This window comes from Macrotis lagotis, chromosome X (assembly GCF_037893015.1).
Source record: "Macrotis lagotis isolate mMagLag1 chromosome X, bilby.v1.9.chrom.fasta, whole genome shotgun sequence".
NCBI classification, from domain to species: Eukaryota; Metazoa; Chordata; class Mammalia; order Peramelemorphia; family Peramelidae; genus Macrotis; species Macrotis lagotis.
In genome coordinates this window covers 331616394-331636712 of record NC_133666.1, presented here as the reverse complement: position 1 = coordinate 331636712, position 20319 = coordinate 331616394, and the positions used below count along the sequence as shown (strand labels likewise).

Below are 20319 nucleotides of genomic sequence, written 5' to 3'. Positions count from 1 at the left end.
GTTCATAGATATTGAAAAGAAAAAGTACTGTCAATTATTAGTTTATGAATCAAATGCTTTCAGTCTTTTTATTTATAATATGCCCTTCAACTTTCCCATTTGCAAATAAATGGGTGCAGTATACTGACAGTATAAGAATACATTATTTAATTTGGATAAAATTTCTAAGTCTTTCCTAGTGTTTCTTAGTCTTAGTGCTTTCTCTCCAAGATTATCTGTAATTTATCCCATATCCCAAGTATCCTATTTTTACACAATTATTTTCATGTTGTCTTCCCTCTTAGACTATGAACTCCTTGAGAGCAGAGATTGTTTTTTGCCTTTCTTTCTATCACTGGCTCTTAGCACAGTGTCTGGAATGTGGTAGAAGCTTAATAAATTCTGGTTGACTAATATATTTAAACAACTGGGTCCATGTGTAACCAAGGGTATATTTCTTCTAGTCAAAAAAAAAATTCATCAGCATTTTAAAGAATGAGATAAAAATAGCCATCTATTTCCAAATTTCTGTGCATGGGATAAATGATTAAATTAAATCTGTGTTCTGATCATGACCAAAACATTTTGTCAAACATGTTTTTTGTAATCATATAAATCAAAATAAGAAAAACATAAGCAAAATATAATTCCATGTTTTTGTTGGAAGAAGCATGTATCTTTTGAAATGATTCAGTCAGTAGTTTCATTAGAAGTTGAAGAAGTTGCTAAATATGGGGGAGCAACCTGAGATACTAAAGATTAATTGCTTGAGGCTAAGCATGTTATTTATAAAGACATCATTTATAAAACCTTTACAAAAAAATCCTGATGGTAAAAAAAAAAGCTAACTATGCCTCTGAATCAGACCCATATAGCACCAAATCTGCAGTAAAGAATGAGAGTCAAGATGAAGGGGAAAATGGTTTCTCTTATTGATTGCCTTAATATGGCTGAATCCAATTTTTTTATTTAAATATGTTGGACATCTAAATAATTACTAAATAGAAAAAACCTTTTTTTATTTCCAAAACATTTTGGGAATTTGTGTTCCTAAATTTCATGCTTACTTGTATTTAGTGGAATAAGCTGTGAGTGTACATGTCTATAGTATATATTATACTTACTATATATATAATGTGTGTAATATGCATGTATATATAAGTGTATATATGGATATAATGTGTGTATATGAATATGTGGATATGTGTGTGTGTGTATGTGTTGTGAGAGAGAGAAACTAAAGAATGAAAGTAAATGAAAGAGGAGGATAACTATCATGGTTTTCAATTCAGGTGGTGTGGATTACGGCCACCATGCCATATGTAGTTCTCACGGCCTTGTTACTACGTGGGGTCACCCTACCAGGAGCCATCGATGGTATCAAAGCCTACTTGAGTGTTGATTTCTACCGTCTCTGTGAGGCATCCGTGAGTCTGTGTTATTTATTCACTTATGAATTCATCTTATACCACCTAGAGTCAAAAGATTTATCTGTTAGGGCTAAAGATTCATAAGGGAAGTTGGATGATGGGGTGTTATTTATTTCATCATGATATATTTTTTGAACATCAACTATACACAAGAGATTAGGTTAGGGAGGAAATTATAATAAATATGACACCATGCTTTCCCTATAGGGACTTATAATCTAGTTAAGTATCTTAGGCATATGGACAGGGAACTAAAAGAGACTGTATATGATAAATTCTTTAGAAGTGCTTTAGAGTATAGGAGAACAGAGAAAGGAGAAAGTTTTTTTAAATGGTAGCACTAGTATTAAATCAAATGATGTATTAGTAAATTTAGGCTCTCCATAAGCATTAGATATCATTAACATATTGATGCTGGTTCAGAAGACTGTATTACTGTTAAATCACTTTAGCAGAACAAACTTGTATAAACCAACTAATAATCTTGATAGTATTATAAGCAGCAATCACATAACCCTAGAATACTGTTATTGCCACTGTGTTCGGTGTTAAAAGCTATATCTATACACATAGGGCTCCCCCCAAGGGAACTCACAGAAAATAAAGTGACCCCAGGTTTGAAGGATTTTATAGATCAACAGACATTCAAAATTATTGATCATAAAACCCTACTGATAGGTTTCTTTTACTAGATCAGCTAGAGGACACAGTAGTTATAGTAAAATAGTTTACCCAGAGCAAAAAACAATGGACAAGATTCTCCACATAAATACATAGATAAACTTCCCTACAAGTTATTGCATCCCAAGTGGGAGAAAGGATACACATAATGAACACTTACCACCAAGGAACTTATTTGGAGAAACACATACACACAAGAAATGAACATGGAGATGAGCTGTGAATGGAAGGGTTAATTATTCTATAAGTTCTAGCCCTGGAAGCTATCTTTAGTTCTTTGGGGATGTAGGTTCCATATAGTGATACCCATTGGCTAGCTGGAGAATTCCTCTAGCATTTTAGGTTTGTATTTTGAAATCCCTTGATTTCCTCTAAGCTGTGAGTTCAGGCCCTTTATTTGACTTAGCTTGAGAAAATTCTACTCCTTTCAATTCCCATGATGACTGTCTTAGCCTTTGCAAGTTGTCTTTCCTGACGTGTTATTTAATAAAATTAGAGGGGTAGGATGGAGCTTGACAATTAAATTGTTGCTCTGCATGCTTAAAAAAATATATATATACACACACATACATAAACAAATACATACATGTACAATCTAAATGTACATATATTCATGAAGGTGTGTATATATACACACATGTGTAATGTGTCACATATATACTGCACACATGTAATTTCATCAGTATAGGGGACTTCCAATAAGAAAGTTCTTTCCATAACAGATTAGTAACTCAAATATATCTTATAGTTTAAAAAGCTCTCTGGTGTACACATGCATACATATATTTTTTTTGATACATAGATGATAGATAGAATGATCGCTCTATCAATCAATAGATAAATGGATAGATGGATGGATGGATGGAAGGAAGGAAGGAAGGAAGGAAGGAAGGAAGGAAGGAAGGAAGGAAGGAAGGAAGGAAGGATGGATGGATGGATGGATATTTATTTGGACCCAGACCTGTGATTTCATTGGTACAGGTGTCAAGACATCTCCTCTATCTATGCAGATTATCATCTTTTCTGTAATTTGCAGTCTTAGAGAATTGTTTAAGGACACTAACAAAGTGCCTTATCCAAATTCATATGGTTGCTATATGTGTCAGAAGTGGGACTTGAACCCAGATCTTCTGGACTCCAAGTCCGGCTCTTAATTTGTCTTTAGGGAAGTTATTTGAATAGTTTAGAGAGTTGTTAAAATCACCTATAGTGTAGTGTCAATGGCAACAGAGAGGATCAGTTGGATACAAGAGATAGTTTAGACAGAAATTAAATGGGACTTGGTAACATTGGATTTGAGAGGTGAGGGATAACCTGACCTTGTCTGCTATTTTTTTTCCTGAACCAAGACACAAATATCAGCATGTAGTCTCTGGAGCATCTTACTGTCTCATCAGAATCCAGGCTTTCCGGTTTTAACCATGCCCTTCAATGCTGTGTCCCACAGCCTTCTTTGTCAGACCCAGTTTTAACAGTATAGACGCTCAGGTTCCCTTCTCATCTCATCTTAGCTCCCAAGTACTCTTTAGTTCCATATCTATAACCTGTTTCACATCTATCCTCTCTTTCCTAAACTCATTTAGTAATGAATAAAGAACTGTCCTTGGAATCAGGAAAACCTGAGTTCAAATCCTACTTCTGACACATAGTGACTACGTGATTCTGGGCAAATCACTTAACTCTCAATTCCCAGGCAAATCTCTAAGCCTTTGAGTATGTCCAATTTCTTTAAGATGTAACTCTCTCCTTCTACAAGTTTCTTCAGGATCACTGAAGGCAACTGTAAACATTTTCTTAGATAATTAAAATGCTGCCTTGTCCTTTGTGGCTAGGGGAAGTTCCCTTGTTTTTCAGTCATGTCTGACCCTATTTAGAGTTTTGGCAGAGACACTGGAGTTGTTTGCCATTTCCTTCAGCAATTCATTTATTCAGATGAGGAAACAGGATTAAATAACTTGGCTAGTGTCATAGAACTAGGAAGTGTCTGAGGCAAGATTTAAACTCCCACCATTTTATCCACTATGCCACCAAGCTCTTTCCTAGGTATCCTTTATTTCCTTGACAATGTAGGGGAAATACTGAGACAAATTTAATCTTCTCAAGAGGCAAAATCCCCATCAACATGAATTAATGTTTTGTGTACCATGATTAACACTAAACAAAATTCTTCACTCTCCCTCTATTGATTGCCTTCCTTTTTAAAGAAAAGTCATACCAATAATGCAGAAATTCTCTCTATCAGTTCAAATTGAAACCCATCTCTACTTTATCCTATGTGAACATTGTCTATGTTCATCTAGAATTCCTCCACAGAAAGTCTACCCAATACAATAGTTCTCCCTGTAGGATTTTTTAATTTAATTTATATCAAAGCAGAACTTAATCTCTCTCCACTTATTATCTCCTGTTTGCTCAACAGGATGAGCCCACATCATTTTATGATCATATATTTCTTCACTCATACATATTTTGCTGCTTTTTGAATTTGGGGCAGAACTAGAAAGTTAATGCAGCCTACCCATGCCTACTGTGTTTCTCCCTGTGATGCTTTAGATTATGTGCAATTTTGATCTTTCAAAGATTATAATAATCCAAAGATCTCAAACATACACCATTTCTAGGAGAATATGTTTCTTTAAAATGGGTTTCTACTCTGGGAAGAAGCCTCTGATTGTTTTTTTTTAAAAAAAAAAACACTTCCCATTTTCAAATGAAATCCAGTCCTTTCATTCTTTTCTTTCCTTTAGACCATAACTCATGTTCATATTCAAAGTCTGTTTTGGATATTTGTTCCATCATAATACTTCAATGAACTGGTCATTGAACTGCAAATCCTACTCTAGACAACAGGCATTTTTCATTCAAGAAAATTGATTCTTGGACTGATCTCTTTTGAACACATGGAGGAGGCTTGTTAATGTTCTGGGACTCAATGCAATTAGCCCAATATAATCCATAGAAAAAAGCATCTGGAGAATTTCACCATTAATTGAGAATCCCTCTTCCATTTGAATCTTGGGAAAGACATTAAAGGCAGAAAAGGTACTAGATTTGGAAACAAAGGACCTGGGTGTAAATCCCAGTTCTCCTGTGACTATCTAGATGACAAACTAAGCCAGTCTTTGGGCCTCATGTAAATGCAAAATGATAAGATTCAATTAAATCACCTCTGAGTTTCCTGCCATCTGTAAATCTATAATATGATAATCCTCCATTATAATTGTGAACACCTTTGATGAGAATATCATTCTGTTTTATATCTGGATTGACATGAATGACCAGAGGGAGGACACCAAGTACAGCCAGAGAATATAAGACACAATAGTAGCACATAAGAGACACTCTATAATTATCATGTTCTCCACCCACCACTCCACCCCCTGACTCTGCTTTCCCAGGCTGTCACCACCTCTAGTAGAAGCACTAAGAATAGCTACTGAGAGAAGGGACTTTATTCTTCCTCAAGATATTTTATTCAGTCATCTCTCTGCTACTATACCAATTCTGTCAAAAAGAGAGCTGTGACTGTTGTCATGTCCACCAACAAATGGAACCACTAAACCTCCTCCTTCAATGCCCTCCTCTTTATACTGTGTATTCTTGTAGGAATGGTAGCAACATTCATCACAGTTTCAGCTAGCCTCTCTTAGTTGCATTACTAATTTAGGAATACTGTCCATTTAGAAAAAAGGATCATTTTCACCTCCTAAAGGGTGAACCTCTTTTAGATCAAAGGGTATCATTTTTGCTCCCTATAAAAGGACATAAAACTTTGAGTAAGCTTATTTTCCCTAGTATTGGAAGTGAAAATTCAAGAAGCTCATTTGCATATGAAAAGGCTAAGAAAGCTGAGCAATGGATAGATACAGTGAGTAGGTTACCCCTGTCTTTTTTCTGTCTCCTTATTTTAGTGGCTCAGTAAGAGAAATTAGAGTTTATAAAAACTGAGCAACCTTGAACCCAGAGTTATTTGGAGATGATTGTATACATGATCATTATCTAATTATGACCTACCCTGCAGAGATAAAGTTTGGGAGAGTGTATTGGTTAGGTCACCCTAACAAGGAAGAGTTATTGAAAGAAAAGATCCAAGGTTTTTAGACTCAGGTAATAGGTCTCTAAGTTTAGTTTCTAAGACAATAAGACTGGAGTAATGCCAGTCAGTCAGTAATGTCAAGGGATATCAGAAGCTCAGCTTAAAGCTTGGGCTGAACTTGGAGGAAAGAAAAGTTGACCATTGATCTGCTCAGAAGTCAGACTTGAAGAGAGATACCTAGAAAATGTGATTGACTTTGAGAAATGTCAAGTTAGACATTGCTAATTCTCCTTATTTCTGTCTTACTTCCCTAATTACCCTCACTACAGGTCTAAGGAAATTTTTTTTTATTTTTGCAAGGCAATAGGCAATGGGGTTAAGTGACTTGCCCAAGGTCACAGAGCTAGGTAATTATTAAGTGTCGGAGACCAGAATTGAACACAGGACCTCCTGTCTCCAGGGCTCTATTCACTGCACCACCTAGCTATGCCAAGACCAAGAGTTCTTAACCTGGAGTCCACGAATTTGTTTTATTTTATTTTGTTTTGTTTTAATTTGATAACTGTATTCCAATATAAAGAATTCCTTTTGTAATTCCTTGTATTTTATTTCATGTATTTAAAAGTATTATTCTGAGAGGTGGTCTATAGACTTCACCAGCCTTCTACAAGTAAGATTAAGAACCCCTGATGTAAAGAATAAGGATAAGCCCCACATTTGACTGTCATTCACTGTATTTGATTAGAACAAAATTTTTGAGAATGTGTGTTATTTCATCTATCAATATAGAAACTGATCTATGATACACATGGATTATCCTTCATTCATGCACAATATCTATTGAAGTATATAGACATTTCACTTAAGTATAACATTAAATTTCCTATTTTATTCAAGATAGAATTGAAATGACAAAAATTATACATATACAAAAAGATCTGCAAAAATTACATACTTATATTTACAAAATTATATATGTATCTACAAAAATTATATATAAACAAAGCAGTAGTTCATCTCAAGGAGTTTACAGTCTGACTGAAAAGATGCTCAAATAACTTTCAATCTATTGGGGAGTAGGATAAATATAAAAGAAGGAGGGTAAGTGTCATTAAAACTGTGAGCTAAAAGATTGTGAATAGCTGAGCTAACCTGGGTTTTAGAAAAATGCTTTAATATATTTCTTAGACCACCTCTTTCTAACATTTTTATTAGTCTATTTTGTTTTTATGGTATCTTCATATCCCTCTACACATAGACACACAACCAAAGAATAAGAAGGAAAAAAATAAAAACTCAAATTAACAAACATTACATTCAGTATTCTACACCCAAAGTCCACCAACTCTCTAAAGAATTAGGAAGGATATAATCTCATATCCAGGGATGTGTAGGACCCAACTTGAGGGCAATTGTTAAATTTCAATATGTCCTAACACCTTGGAAATCAGTAAAGGTTGCAAATGAGAGCTTGGTTTATTGTTTTATTGATGTTTAAACTTAAGAAAGTGTTAACAGTGTAGAATAGTTGTTAAACATTTAATGGCACATCCCACTTATATTTCTTCTAGGCCAGGTTTGGTTAATAGACTATTGGTTCTTAAAAATACCATAGAAAAGTTTGTTATTCAGATTTTAGGACATATACATTCAATTTATGAATGGACAAACTAACCTGAGTTTTGTAAATTCCTATTCTTGTAGATGTTATTGTATTACAGTATTAGTTTTGAAAGTTATTTTTATTAGCACTTTATTGATATATATGAAAAAATAGCAATTGAAGGTACTTAGAAAAGATATCTTTTTCTAAGAATATCCTCTTTTATGCTAACATCATAGGAAATATTTATTTCTTAAAGTATAATTTGCTACTAATATGTTTTGAATACTATTTTCTTTTTGATAATGAGTTGAATCTAAAGTCATGCCACTTTCCATAAGAAAGAACAGAACACAGACACAGGCACAGTTCCCCTCAGCAAGAACTCAGGACATCATAACTGAAAACAATAATCTAAGGGCAGGATTGAGTACTTGCATGCTTGCAATAGTAATTTGCAAAATTACCTTGTATTCAGCTCTTATCTTTCATCTTTGGGCTGAATGAGTTTCCTGCAATTATCTCTAATAACAGCTTTCTCTCTTGCTCTCTCTCTCTTCTTTTGTGTATCTGGTTCTGGATCTGTTTGTAGGTTTGGATAGATGCTGCCACTCAAATATGCTTCTCTCTTGGTGTGGGGTTTGGTGTGCTAATAGCATTCTCCAGTTACAATAAATTTACTAACAACTGTTATAGGTAAGCCCTGAAGTCTTATCTTTGAAAGTGTTTGAGTGATCAAATGATGGGTCATTTATTTATTCTATTGAAATTTTGAAATAACTGATACAGTGGGGAAGAAGAAAAAAAGGGAAAACTGCTTATAAAACCTAGAAACTTGATCTTCAACTTTCCTTTTTATATATGATAATTCTGATAAACTGGGGAAGTCTATGGATTCCTCAGAGTAATGTTTTTAAATGCACAGAATAAAAAGAAAACAGGATTACAAAGGAAGAAAATCATATTGAAATACAGTTATGACAAATTTTTGAACCCCACATTATTCTAGATTATCTTTTTTGATAACTTAAAGTTAGAATATAATTAAAACATGCAAAATGTTTGTTTTAAATTTATTAAAACATATTAAATATGTAAAACAAAGAATAAAACCATTTTAGAACAGATGAGTATAGATGAGATTTGAGGGGGTCCATGCATAGGAATTGAAAACTTTATTTAAAAATTCTCAGTGAAGAGCTACATTTTCTTTCAAGTTCAACCTTCCTCTGCTACCCCATCCCCATCATTTTTCAACCCCTTATATTTTCCTGATACATTTCTTCTTAATCAACTGCCTATCATCATTATATTCATAGAGATCTCTTCTAGAGCAGCTAGATGGTTGAGTGAACAGAGCACTGGACTTGAAATCAGGATGACTGATGTTCCTGGGTTCAAATCTAACCTCTAACCCTCTAGAAGTAACTGTGTGATCCTAGGCAAGTCACTAAATTCTGTTCCTCATCTGTAAAATGAACTGGAGAAGGAAATGACAAACCACTCCAATATATTTGCCAAGAAAACCCCAAATGGGGCCACAAAGAATTGGGCAGAAGAACTAAACAAGAAGACCTCCTTTAGATCAGAGGACCATATTTGAACTAAAAGGGACCACAGAGTCCCATCTAGCTCAACTTCTTCATTTTACAAGTTGATTTAACTGGGGCCTAGAAAGATTAGGTGACTTGATCAAGGTCACACAGCTAGCAAATAACAGAGTGAAGATTCAAACCCCAAACAGGGATTTGAATCTGATCCATATCTTCTTAAACAAAGGATTCTAAACATAATCTTTTATTGAAAACTGTCTGATAATTTATATAATGCAATGATGCCCTCAGGGATCTTCTTGCACTAAGTGACCTCAGAAGTGACCTCCTTGACCCATGTTTTGATGTTACCTCCCATTACTTGTGTTTTTCACTAGTTGCCCAACCCCCTTTCTAATTCACAAAAATATGATCAAATGCCATCATTCAATCAATAAGCATTTATCAAACTATTGTGAGTTTGGTCCTGGGAATACAAAGATAAAAATGATACAGAAATAAAACCAATGACATTTAACCTTAGTTCAAAAGATAATGCTAGAAAAATCTAACACTAATTAAAAACATACCAAATTAAAGAATTTGATAGCATTCAAAATGTATATTCATAGCATGTTATAAAAATAATTTCTAAGTTATTATGCACAATTTCTTCTACTATATTCACTCCTACAGAGAAAAATCTGAAATATGTTCAAAAGAGCATTGAACAATTCTGAACATCACTAGATATGTCTTTGGATAAAACTATGAAGTGGAACAGGGAATGTGTCTGTTTTCTATCACCATATCACCAAGAATTTCTTCTTTCAAATGAGATCAAATTAGATAATATTTGTGATGATGAAATGAGATAATATCGCAAAGCCCTTAGCACAGTATCCAGCATATAGTAGGTGCTTAATAATTGCTTGTTCCCTTCCTCTTCCCTACTTTCCTCCCCATTAGCAATTGAATAAGCTCAATTTGAGCTGTATTTCCTATAAAAAATGACATATGCAGTTTGTTGACATAAATTCACTGGCCAAAGAATCTGTCTGAAAATAACCCAGGGATTTCATGTGGAGATGCTGGTGTATTTGACCTTTATAGACTGATTATTTACCTTCTTTTGTATCAAAAAAGACTGTAGACACAAATACGGGGAGACCAGATGAATAGGAGGGAAAAATCAAAGCTTGATTTCTGAACAATGTGATTACTTTAAATGATATTTATGGAGTAAAAACTTAAAGTAATAATACTGAACTAAGATAAAAATTCTCCCCTTCCCAAATGCTTAATTAGTTGTTAAGATATATATATATATATATATATATATATGTATATATACATATATATATATGTTGCTAAACCACTTTCATTTTAGTGCTCTTATTTGGATTTTCATCTCAACAATAATTAGACTTCTAAGAAGTTAAATAAGAATAGCTTAATTACATAACAACAAATAACAATGATAGATACCCCAACTAAGATTCTTCCTATGAACGCTTACCCCTCCAGTATACAAGTAAATGATTGAGCAGATGAATGCTTATTGAGTGAGGATGGTGTAGAAGAAAGTTAATCAATGAATTAAGGGCTGAACTAGATAACTTCCTTTTTTTGAATTATTAAGATTTTATTTATTTTGAGTTTTACAATTTTCCCCTAATCTTACTTCCCTCCTCCCACCCGACCCCCACAGAAGGCAATTTGCCAGTCTTCACATTGTTTCCATGTTATACATTGATCCAAATTGAGTGTGATGAGAGAAAAGTCAAATCCTTAAGTAAGAAACATAAAGTATAAGAGATAGAAAAATCAGACAATAAGATATCAGGTTTTTTTTTCTGAATTAAAGGTAATAGTCCTTGGTCTTTGTTCAAACTCCACAGTTCTTTCTGTGGATACTGAAGGTATTCTCCATTGCAGACAACCCCAATTGTCCTTGATTGTTGCACTGATGGAATGAGCAAGTCCATCAAAGTTGATCATCACCTCCATGTTGCTGTTAAGGTGTACCATGTTTTTCTGGTTCTGCTCATCTCACTCATCATCAGTTCATGCAAATCCCTTCAGGCTTCCCTGAATTCCCTTCCCTCCTGGTTTCTAATAGAACAATAGTTGAACTAGATAACTTCTAAGATTCTTACCAACTCTACAACTATTTGATTATATGATTCATGTCTGGGACTCACCATATCCCCTACTATTTGTACATTGATTTACTTAATTCTGGAAACTTCATTTAAGAAATGTGTAACAACTTAACCATTATTTTCAGAACAAGATATAAATATACACATGAAAAGCCATTAAAATCCTTAAATGGATCTGTAACCTCTTCAGTTTGAAAGTTCCTTCCAACAATTCAGATTGCAGCCTTCTGGATGTCCCCTATCTTCCCCCACTCTTGCCATGGGACTAGCCATTTTCCTCTTCTAATCATATAATTCCTTGAATATCATTAAATCCTTCAATTTATTATCTCAGTCAATAAACATTTATTAAGAGACTACTATGTACTAGATATGTGCTATAAATCAATTCAGGAATTTCTAGCTTTGACTCCTTTGGTTTAAATGTCACAGATTTTAACTTTTGTATCATATTCTGACACAGGGATAAAGACTGAAGCTATGATTTCATTGATATATGATCCTGAGTGGGGTAACTATTTTTATGAATACTGGTTGGTACCTTCTCTGTGAATTATCGTGTTAGAGAGCTGCTCAGAAGACTGAAAGTTTAAGTGAATCATCCTGAGTCACACAGCCAGTATATGTCTGAGACAGGACTTGAACCCTTATTTTGGCTTTAAGGGCATCTATCTACATATTTTGCTTCTTCTTGATCCAGTTACTGATTATATCCTTTACTGCCTAGCATTGTGTGCAAATAAAGATTTAGATGACATTACATTTTGAAAGCTAAATTAGTTAGTTAAGGAGAAGCAAGGTTTGGCTGATCTTAATGTCATTAAAATTTGCCAAGTTGTGGAATAGTTGCTAATCTGTATTAGTAAAGACATTTTCCCTCCCCAATGAAATTATGGGTATGCTTAAAACATAGGAAAGTGCCAATGTTTCCAATATTTCTACATCACCTGCCCAATGGCAATAATTCATTGACACTCAACTTAAAATTATTCCCAAAAGTCCCCTTATTGTCTTTTTTGATCTAGGTTTATCTTGTTTTCTCTGTACCAAGTCAAATGAAGTCACAAAACAAAGTAGACAGATGATAGATAGATAGATAGATAGATAGATAGATAGATAGATAGATAGATAGATAGATAGATAGAGATAGATAGATAGATAGAAATATAGTTATTGATATGCATATCTTTATAAATATATGTGCTAAGATACATATGTACATCTCTCTATATATTTATATATAGATATCATTTAAGCATCTTTGACTGGAAATCACAACTTTTTATCAATGTGGGTGTGAGTGCGTACATAAATCAACTTAAAAGCAGAATCATTACATAGATTAGTTAACTGGTGATAGAGTGGCTGGAGTGTTGGGCCTAGAGTCAGGAAGACTCATCCTCTTGAGTTCAAATCTGATCTCAGACATTTACTAGCAGTATGACGCTAGACAAGTCACTCACATAACCTTTTTTACCCTAATTCCTCATCTATAAAATGAGCTGGAGAAGGAAATGGCAAACACTCCAGTATATCTGCCAAGAAAATGAGGTCTCGGAGAGTAGGACAGGACTAAACAACTGTTCAATTGTTCCTTATCAGGAGAAACTCACCTCAAGAAAATGTATGTTACCCTGAAAAAATCCAATATGCTCCTGTTACATTGTTCCAAGAGAGATACCAATGATCAAAATATGGTGCTCACAAAATTTTTTTGGTACAGGATTTCCTTAATTAGTAGTTTAGCGAATCAGGGAAATAAGTTCAGTAGCTGGCCAATTTCCTGTTTTAAATGGTTCTTATGGTGGAATGAAGAGACTTCCAGTCTTCCATCTTGTTGATTGGTGATATCTAGTACTCAAGATATGGGAGTGAGAAAGTTTTTTTTTCTTTTGACATCATTTGTGATACTGCAAGTTGTAGTCAAGACAAGGCAAACTCCTATTTTCCTTTTTCCTTCTTTCCTACTATTTTCCCTTATTTTCCCTCGCCTCTTCACTTTTACTTCTCTTTTTCACTTCTAGTCATCTTGTTTCTTCCCAGCTCCCAAAAGAGTGGATAAAGGAAGTTGCATGGTAAAGACTGATTAGGCAAAACATTTTGGTTCTCTTTTTATTTCCCTGCTTCAAGTTAAAATTTTGCTTAAAACAAAATGCAAGTGAACTTTGTCACTGAAGATAATAAAGTTGTACCAAAGTGATCCTCATTTTCCCCTACTAAGTAATGAACAGGATGATGAGATTCTTATTAGCAGAGGGCCACTAAAATATATTCATCAGAGGTCAGAGGTGTTAGAGAGCCCTCTATGGATGAGACTGGTATTGGTCTTCTTTGGGGTTACTATAAGGACAGGAAAGCTACTGGATAAAAACCTTATAGGAAACTGCTGTGTTAAACACAGAAATGATAGGTTTATTGTTTTCATTCTGAAAAAAACAGGCTTCTTTACAAAACTACCCTAAATAATGGCCCTGTCCTCTCCCTTGGTCCCACTTCTTCAAGTCCCAGTAAATTAAGAATAATGAGTTGAAAATTACATCTGCTCCCATAATCTTCCCCTGTTTCATGATGACTTCTTTTGTGTTTTCCCAGAGATGCGATCATCACTACCTCTGTCAATTCCCTGACAAGCTTTTTTTCTGGCTTTGTCATCTTCTCCTTTCTGGGCTACATGTCACAGAAACACAATGTGCCCATTGGTGATGTGGCCAAAGATGGTGAGTATGTAAATATTACCAGTTCTTACACATGAAAATGGCTTTGGCCTGTATTCCTCAGCCATAATCCTGTCCAGTCTCAGTTGTTCACATATTATTATAAACTATTCTGAGATGAAGATATCAAAAGTAGAGGGGAAATTTTTAATGTGACAAAGGGATCTTTCTTTGAGACTTATTAAAATGATTAGAGCCCTTTTAAAATATTTCAAACTACATGATTTACTCTGAAAGCTTCCCTGTCTATTCCTCAATGGCCAATACTATATTCACACTGGAAAAGAGGGACTTAAAACTAATCAAAAGAATGGGATATCTATATTATGAGAATACTTAATTTTTTAAATGGACACTACTCTTTGGGTTAGCAGGGTCAGATAAAAGTGATTCAATTAATCAACAAATCAACAGGTATTTATGAAATACCAGGGACAGTGGTAGGTAGGCCTTGCCATGCAAAGTCAAAAATGAAACAATTCCTGCCCTCCTCTTATGGAATTTCCATTCTATAAAGGGTAAACCACACATGCACACAAAAAATAAATTGCAAGTTCATTTCAGGAGAGAAGCACTGTTAAATGAAAATCAGGAAAAGTCTAGGCACAAACTGAGAAGGAAAGTAGAGATTTTAAAGAGTAGAGGTGAGGATGGAGAACATTCAAATGTGGCCAATATTTGTACAGAGCCTTGGAAATGGGAGGTGGAATTTCATGTGTGAGGAATAGCCAAAGGGACAGTTAGACAAGACCTTAGAGAATACATGAAGGGGAGCAATGTGTCAGAGGAGGTTGTAGAGTACTTGAAATAACAAACAGATTATGCTTGTTCCTAGACATAATTTGGAGTGAGTAGAAAAATGACATGACAATAGATTCCATCACTGTTGTGCCAAGAATAAATCTATTCAAATTATTTGGCAGCTGAAAAGTTTGAAAATAAATGTAATTTCAGATTAAATCACTTGAAACGTGTTTGTGAATTTCAAATTTTGCCTCCAAACATCTAGAAAGTAAATTTAGTAAGGAAGATAGACTATCAGGTCTGGAGTCAGACAGATTCAACTTTTTGAGTTCAAATCTTGCCTCTATCACTTACTGGCCATGTGATCTTGGCCAAGTGACTTTATTCTGTTTGCCTCAGTTTCCTCATTTATAAAATGAACTGGAGAAGGAAATGGCAAAACACTATAGAATCTTTGTCAAGAAAACAAATCTAGAAGTTCATGGCAGGAAGAAGGCAAAATGGTAGGAGAGGGAGGATTCTTCATAGGCTCAGATGAAAATTAGGATTGGACAAGTGGATAGAACACTAGATTTGTAATCTAAAGGCCTGAATTGTTTGACTGAGGTAACCTTTAAACTTTCTTCCATCTTTAACAATTTTTATCTCTAGTATAATTAGAGGAAAAAATAAAAGAGATTGTATCAAGTTTTCAGAGGTATATAAGAAGAAACACAATGACAACTGACATGATTGATTCTACTAGCCCTTCATGAAAGGGAGAAGGCCAAGCTTTGGAAAAAGCCACCATTTCTATAAGACATCAGTGATGACTTTGCCATGAATTAGCATATTCCAATGCAGTGATTTGGTAGGACTAGCCTTAAATTTTGTCTTAATTTGGAACTCTAAAAAGTCTATAGAAAATTCAGTTGCATCTTGAATATTTGGAGAGTTGTATAATGAGGCCAGGTAATCTTAAATCTAATTTCAATCTGGGATATTTTTTTTCATGTCATCACTAATTTGACAGTATAGATTTGGCTTTAAAATCCTTATTCCTCTTATCTGTGGTACTTGTACTCATTGACAATCTTCAACATCCACTTGAGGCTGTTCCCCTGGGGTACTATTTGAGGCAAAGATAATTCTTTCCACCTTAAATTCAATTAGGACTGTATACCCAGGTGAGGCAAGCTGAATAATTGACACTTGTGTTCATGTAAATCATAGAACATTTTAAAATCCTGGGGCAGAGTAAGAGTGGGAAGTAATAAATAAAAAAGTGGGGAAAGAGGTTGGAATTTACTTACTATTGCATTTCTGCATTTTTAACTGCTGGTTTTGCCCTTTATTATGATAAATAGTAAGTGCTTACAAAAACCTCCATTAACCCCTGACAGTAAAGGTTAAAATCTTCCATCCGCTTCAGTGACAAGTAAAGTAAATGTCATTTATTGCTGTAATTCTCCAGAAAATATTAACCCACCTAAAGAAATGAAAGAAGAGGATGTTGATATTACATTCTGCAAACCTTGTGGATATCTTCCTGTGCATCCTTTGTGGCATTTGAAATCGGTAGAGGTGTTTAAAGGCAAAGACTCTATTTGAAAAAATGTGCTTCCATTTAATCAGGAATAGTGAAAAAGCTTAGTTTAGAATGACATTATAGCCTGCTCTTAATGCCTTCTGATAGGAAGCTTCTGAAATCTGTATATAGATCAGGGTGGGTTCTAGTTCTTAAGGAAGAAAATGAAATAACTTAGTGCTCCAGCAGAATAAAACATGGGCAGTTCTAGTTTGGTACAATGGACAGAGCTCTGGAAAGAGGACCTACATTTACATCCTGGCTCTTCTACTTCCTACCTATATGACCTCGATTTCCCCATCTGTAAACAAAGGAGTCTGGAAATTTTTATCACTGAATATTGAAATATGAGATTCTATGACATCACATTTAGATTTGAGAAAATTTGAAATAGAAAAGAACTCATTACTAGAATCTATATATCTCTGAGAAAAGTAAAAACATACTAGGTGACTTGATGTCCTCTGTTTGAAAAACATAGTAGAATTAGGTTTTTTTTCTATTATTTTTGATAAAACTATCTGCTTTATGGATTTTCCATGAGTATAATTTGTGTCCTGGTCTGACTCCTTTTCTCAATATATCTAATCATTTTCCCTTTAATCCATTTGTAAGTATTTACAAGGAATGCAAGTCTTTTATAAATAATATGTAGTGTTTACAGTGTTTTAATTGTTTTTACAAAGTGCTTTACATAGGTTATTTCCTTTGATCCTTAAAACAATCCTGTGATGTAGGTGCTATGAATAGCTCCTTATTATAGATGAGAAGACTGAGACAAGAAAAGCTAAGTGACTTGTCCAGGGTCACACATTTAGTAAGGCAGGATTTGAATTTAAATCTTTCTGACTTCCAGTCCTTTACACAGATCCATTATGACACCTAACTGCCTAATGGTCAGTTCTTGAAAAGATATGTGATATAACTAGACTAGTGGATGTGCTTTCTTCATGCCTTAAATAAGGGAAAGGGGCAAAAGGGAAAAGAAAGTGAAGGGGAATAAGAAGTTTTACATATTCCCCCCCATTGTCACAGGCACATGCTAAATACTTAAAAAGTAATCATCTGGTGACCAATATTCTGTTGTTGAACCTAGGCTAGTTTTTAGATAATAGTTAGAGAATTCATTCAGTAGCTTATATTCAAAGTCTTTCCTAGGATCTATTAATAAGGCCTCCATGAAGGGGGAGAAGAGGGGAAAGAATCAACAGGTATGCAGTGGGTACTAAGTGGCACAATTGGCAGAATCTGAAAGTTGAAAACTCGCTTCAGATACTTTCCTACATGGGACCCTAGGCAAATCACTTAACCCTATTTGCTTGAGTTCTACAATTTGTAAACTAAACTTAAGGAAATGGCAAACCATCCCATTATGCTTATCAAGAAAATTATATACTGAATAATCAGACATATAGCTAAACAAAGTGCCTACTATGTCCTAGGCACCATGTTTTTTATAAATATCTCAACTGATTACCTCATTTGGGAAGACAAGATCACTTCCATACCACAATGAGGCATTGGAATAGAACTTAGAGGACAGCTCTTCTTTCTTAAATTATACCCCAAAATTATACCAGACATCCAAAGAACTAAATATAAAGAATCACTAAATTTTCTTCTATATGAGATAATTTTCCCTATACTTCTTCTTCATTCCTTCAGACAAATGATCTTCAGTATAATCTTCTATCCACTTCCAGAGAATCATTGGAAGTATATGCTCTGTATTTCTAGCCTAAGCCCATGGCCTACTCCTCCTTTTGATTCCATTGGAACTAGAGGTTACAGATGGAAGAGATCTCTATATGAGAAATCTTGAAGTTAGCGGGGTGGGGAGGGGAGTTGGAAAGAGGCAAATTGTGGAGTTTTTAGTTGTTTGGCATTGACAGGGAAAATTATTAATGTAAGCTTTTACATTTTGTTTTCTGTTGTTCATGACTGAGAGTTGCACCAAAATTAATCTTCACAGTAACTCTGTAATAGGTGACTGACAAGTACAGTTATCCCCATTTCACAAAGGGGGAACTTGAAGTAGAGAATGATTAACTCTTCATATTTCTTGTCTTTTTACAAGGAGTTCAAAAGATTTTACAGGACATTCCATCAAGCCTGATTTTACTCTCCTATTTCTACTCTCCTCCCATAACACTCTTCCCATTTCTTCTGTTTCCAGTCTGAAAAGGGATCTTGCCTACCTATTCTCATGTGTTACTATGGCTTTGGGTAAGCTTATATGGGGAGGAAAGACCCTTATCTAGGTCTTTGTCTCACAAATCAAGTGACTCCGATGAAGAATTATGGATCTATTACAGGCTAGAGGGTAAGGAGAAACATAAGGAGAAATAGAGTTCAAGAGCATATTGTTTTTTTATTAAAGATTTTATTTATTTTGAGTTTTACAATTTTTCCCCTAATCTCGACCCCCCCTACAGAAAGCAATTTGTCAGTCTTTACATTGTTTACGTATTGTACATTGATCCAAATTGAGTGTAATGTGAGGGAAATCATATCCTTAAGGAAGAAATATAAAGTATAAGAGATAACAAGATCAGAGAATGAGATATCAGTTTTTTTTTTCCCTAAATTAAAGGAATAGTCCTTGGACTTTGTTCAAACTTGACAATTGTTTCTCTGGATACAGATGGTATTCTCCATTGCAGAGAGCCCCAAATTGTTGCACTGATGAAATGAGCAAGTCCATCAAGTTTGATCATCACCCTCATGTTGCTGTTAGGGTGTACAGTGTTTATCTGGTTCTGCTCATCTCACTCAGTATCAGTTCATGCAAATCCCTCCCAGGCTTCCCTGAATTCCCATCCTTCCTGGTTTCTAATAGAACAATAGTGTTCCATGACATACATATACCACAGTTTGCTAAGCCATTTTCCAGTTGAAGGACATTTACTTGATTTCCAATTCTTTGCCACCACAAACAGGACATTTACTTGATTTCCAATTGTTTTCCACCACAAACAGGGATGCTATGAACATTTTGGTACAAGTGATGTTTTTACCCTTTTTTAATCATCTCATGGTATAGACCTAGTAGTGGTATTGCTGGATAAAAGGTTATGCACATTTTTGTTGCCCTTTGGGCATAGTTCCAAGCTTCTCTCCAAAAAGGTTGGATGAATTCACAGCTCCACCAACAATGTAATAGTGTCCCAGATTTCCCACAACCCTTCAAACAATGATCGTTATCCTTCCTGGTCTTATTGGCCAGTCTAAGAGGTGTGAGGTGGTACCTCAGAGAAGCTTTAATTTGCATTTCTCTAATAAGTAAAGATTTAGAGCAATTTTTCATATGCCTATGGATTGCTTTGATCTCCTCATCTATAAATTTCCTTTGCATATCCTTTGACCATTTGTCAATTGGAGAATGTCTTTTTAAAAAAAATATATGACTCAGTTCTCTGTATATTTTAGAAATGAGTCCTTTGTCAGAAACGCTAGTTATAAAGATTGTTTCCCAGTTTACTACATTTCTTTTGATCTTGGTTACAGTGGTTTTATCTGTGCAAAAGCTTTTTAATTTAATGCAATTGAAATCATCTGATTTGTTTTTGGTGACATTCTCCATCTCTTCCTTAGTCATAAACTGCTTCCCTTTCCATAGATCTGACAGGTAAACTAGTCCTTGATCTTCTAATTTGCTTGTAGTAATGTTTTTTTTTATATCTAAATCCTGTATCCATTTGGATCTTATCTTGGTATAGGGTGTTAGGTATTGGTCTAATCTAGTTTCTTCCATACTAACTTCCAATTTTCCCAGCAGTTTTTATCAAAGAGAGAGTTTTTATCCCAATAGCTGGACTCTTTGGATTCATCAAACAGCAGATTACTATAATTGTTTCCTGCTATTGCA

The 20319-nt window shown here is 34.6% G+C and overlaps 1 protein-coding gene and 1 long non-coding RNA gene across 3 annotated transcripts in view; one reads left to right on the top strand and one right to left on the bottom strand.

Annotated features, from left to right (window-relative positions):
* LOC141502493 (uncharacterized) overlaps positions 1 to 20319 on the bottom strand; it is a 156163-nt gene that overhangs the window by 36114 nt on the left and 99730 nt on the right. The gene's annotated exons all lie outside the window — the stretch shown is intronic.
* SLC6A3 (solute carrier family 6 member 3) overlaps positions 1 to 20319 on the top strand; it is an 87953-nt gene that overhangs the window by 31136 nt on the left and 36498 nt on the right. The window contains exons 5-7 of the mRNA XM_074201271.1: positions 1272 to 1406; positions 8322 to 8425; positions 14019 to 14143. Coding sequence (XP_074057372.1) covers positions 1272 to 1406; positions 8322 to 8425; positions 14019 to 14143 — 364 coding nt within the window. The remainder of the gene's footprint in view (positions 1 to 1271; positions 1407 to 8321; positions 8426 to 14018; positions 14144 to 20319) is intronic.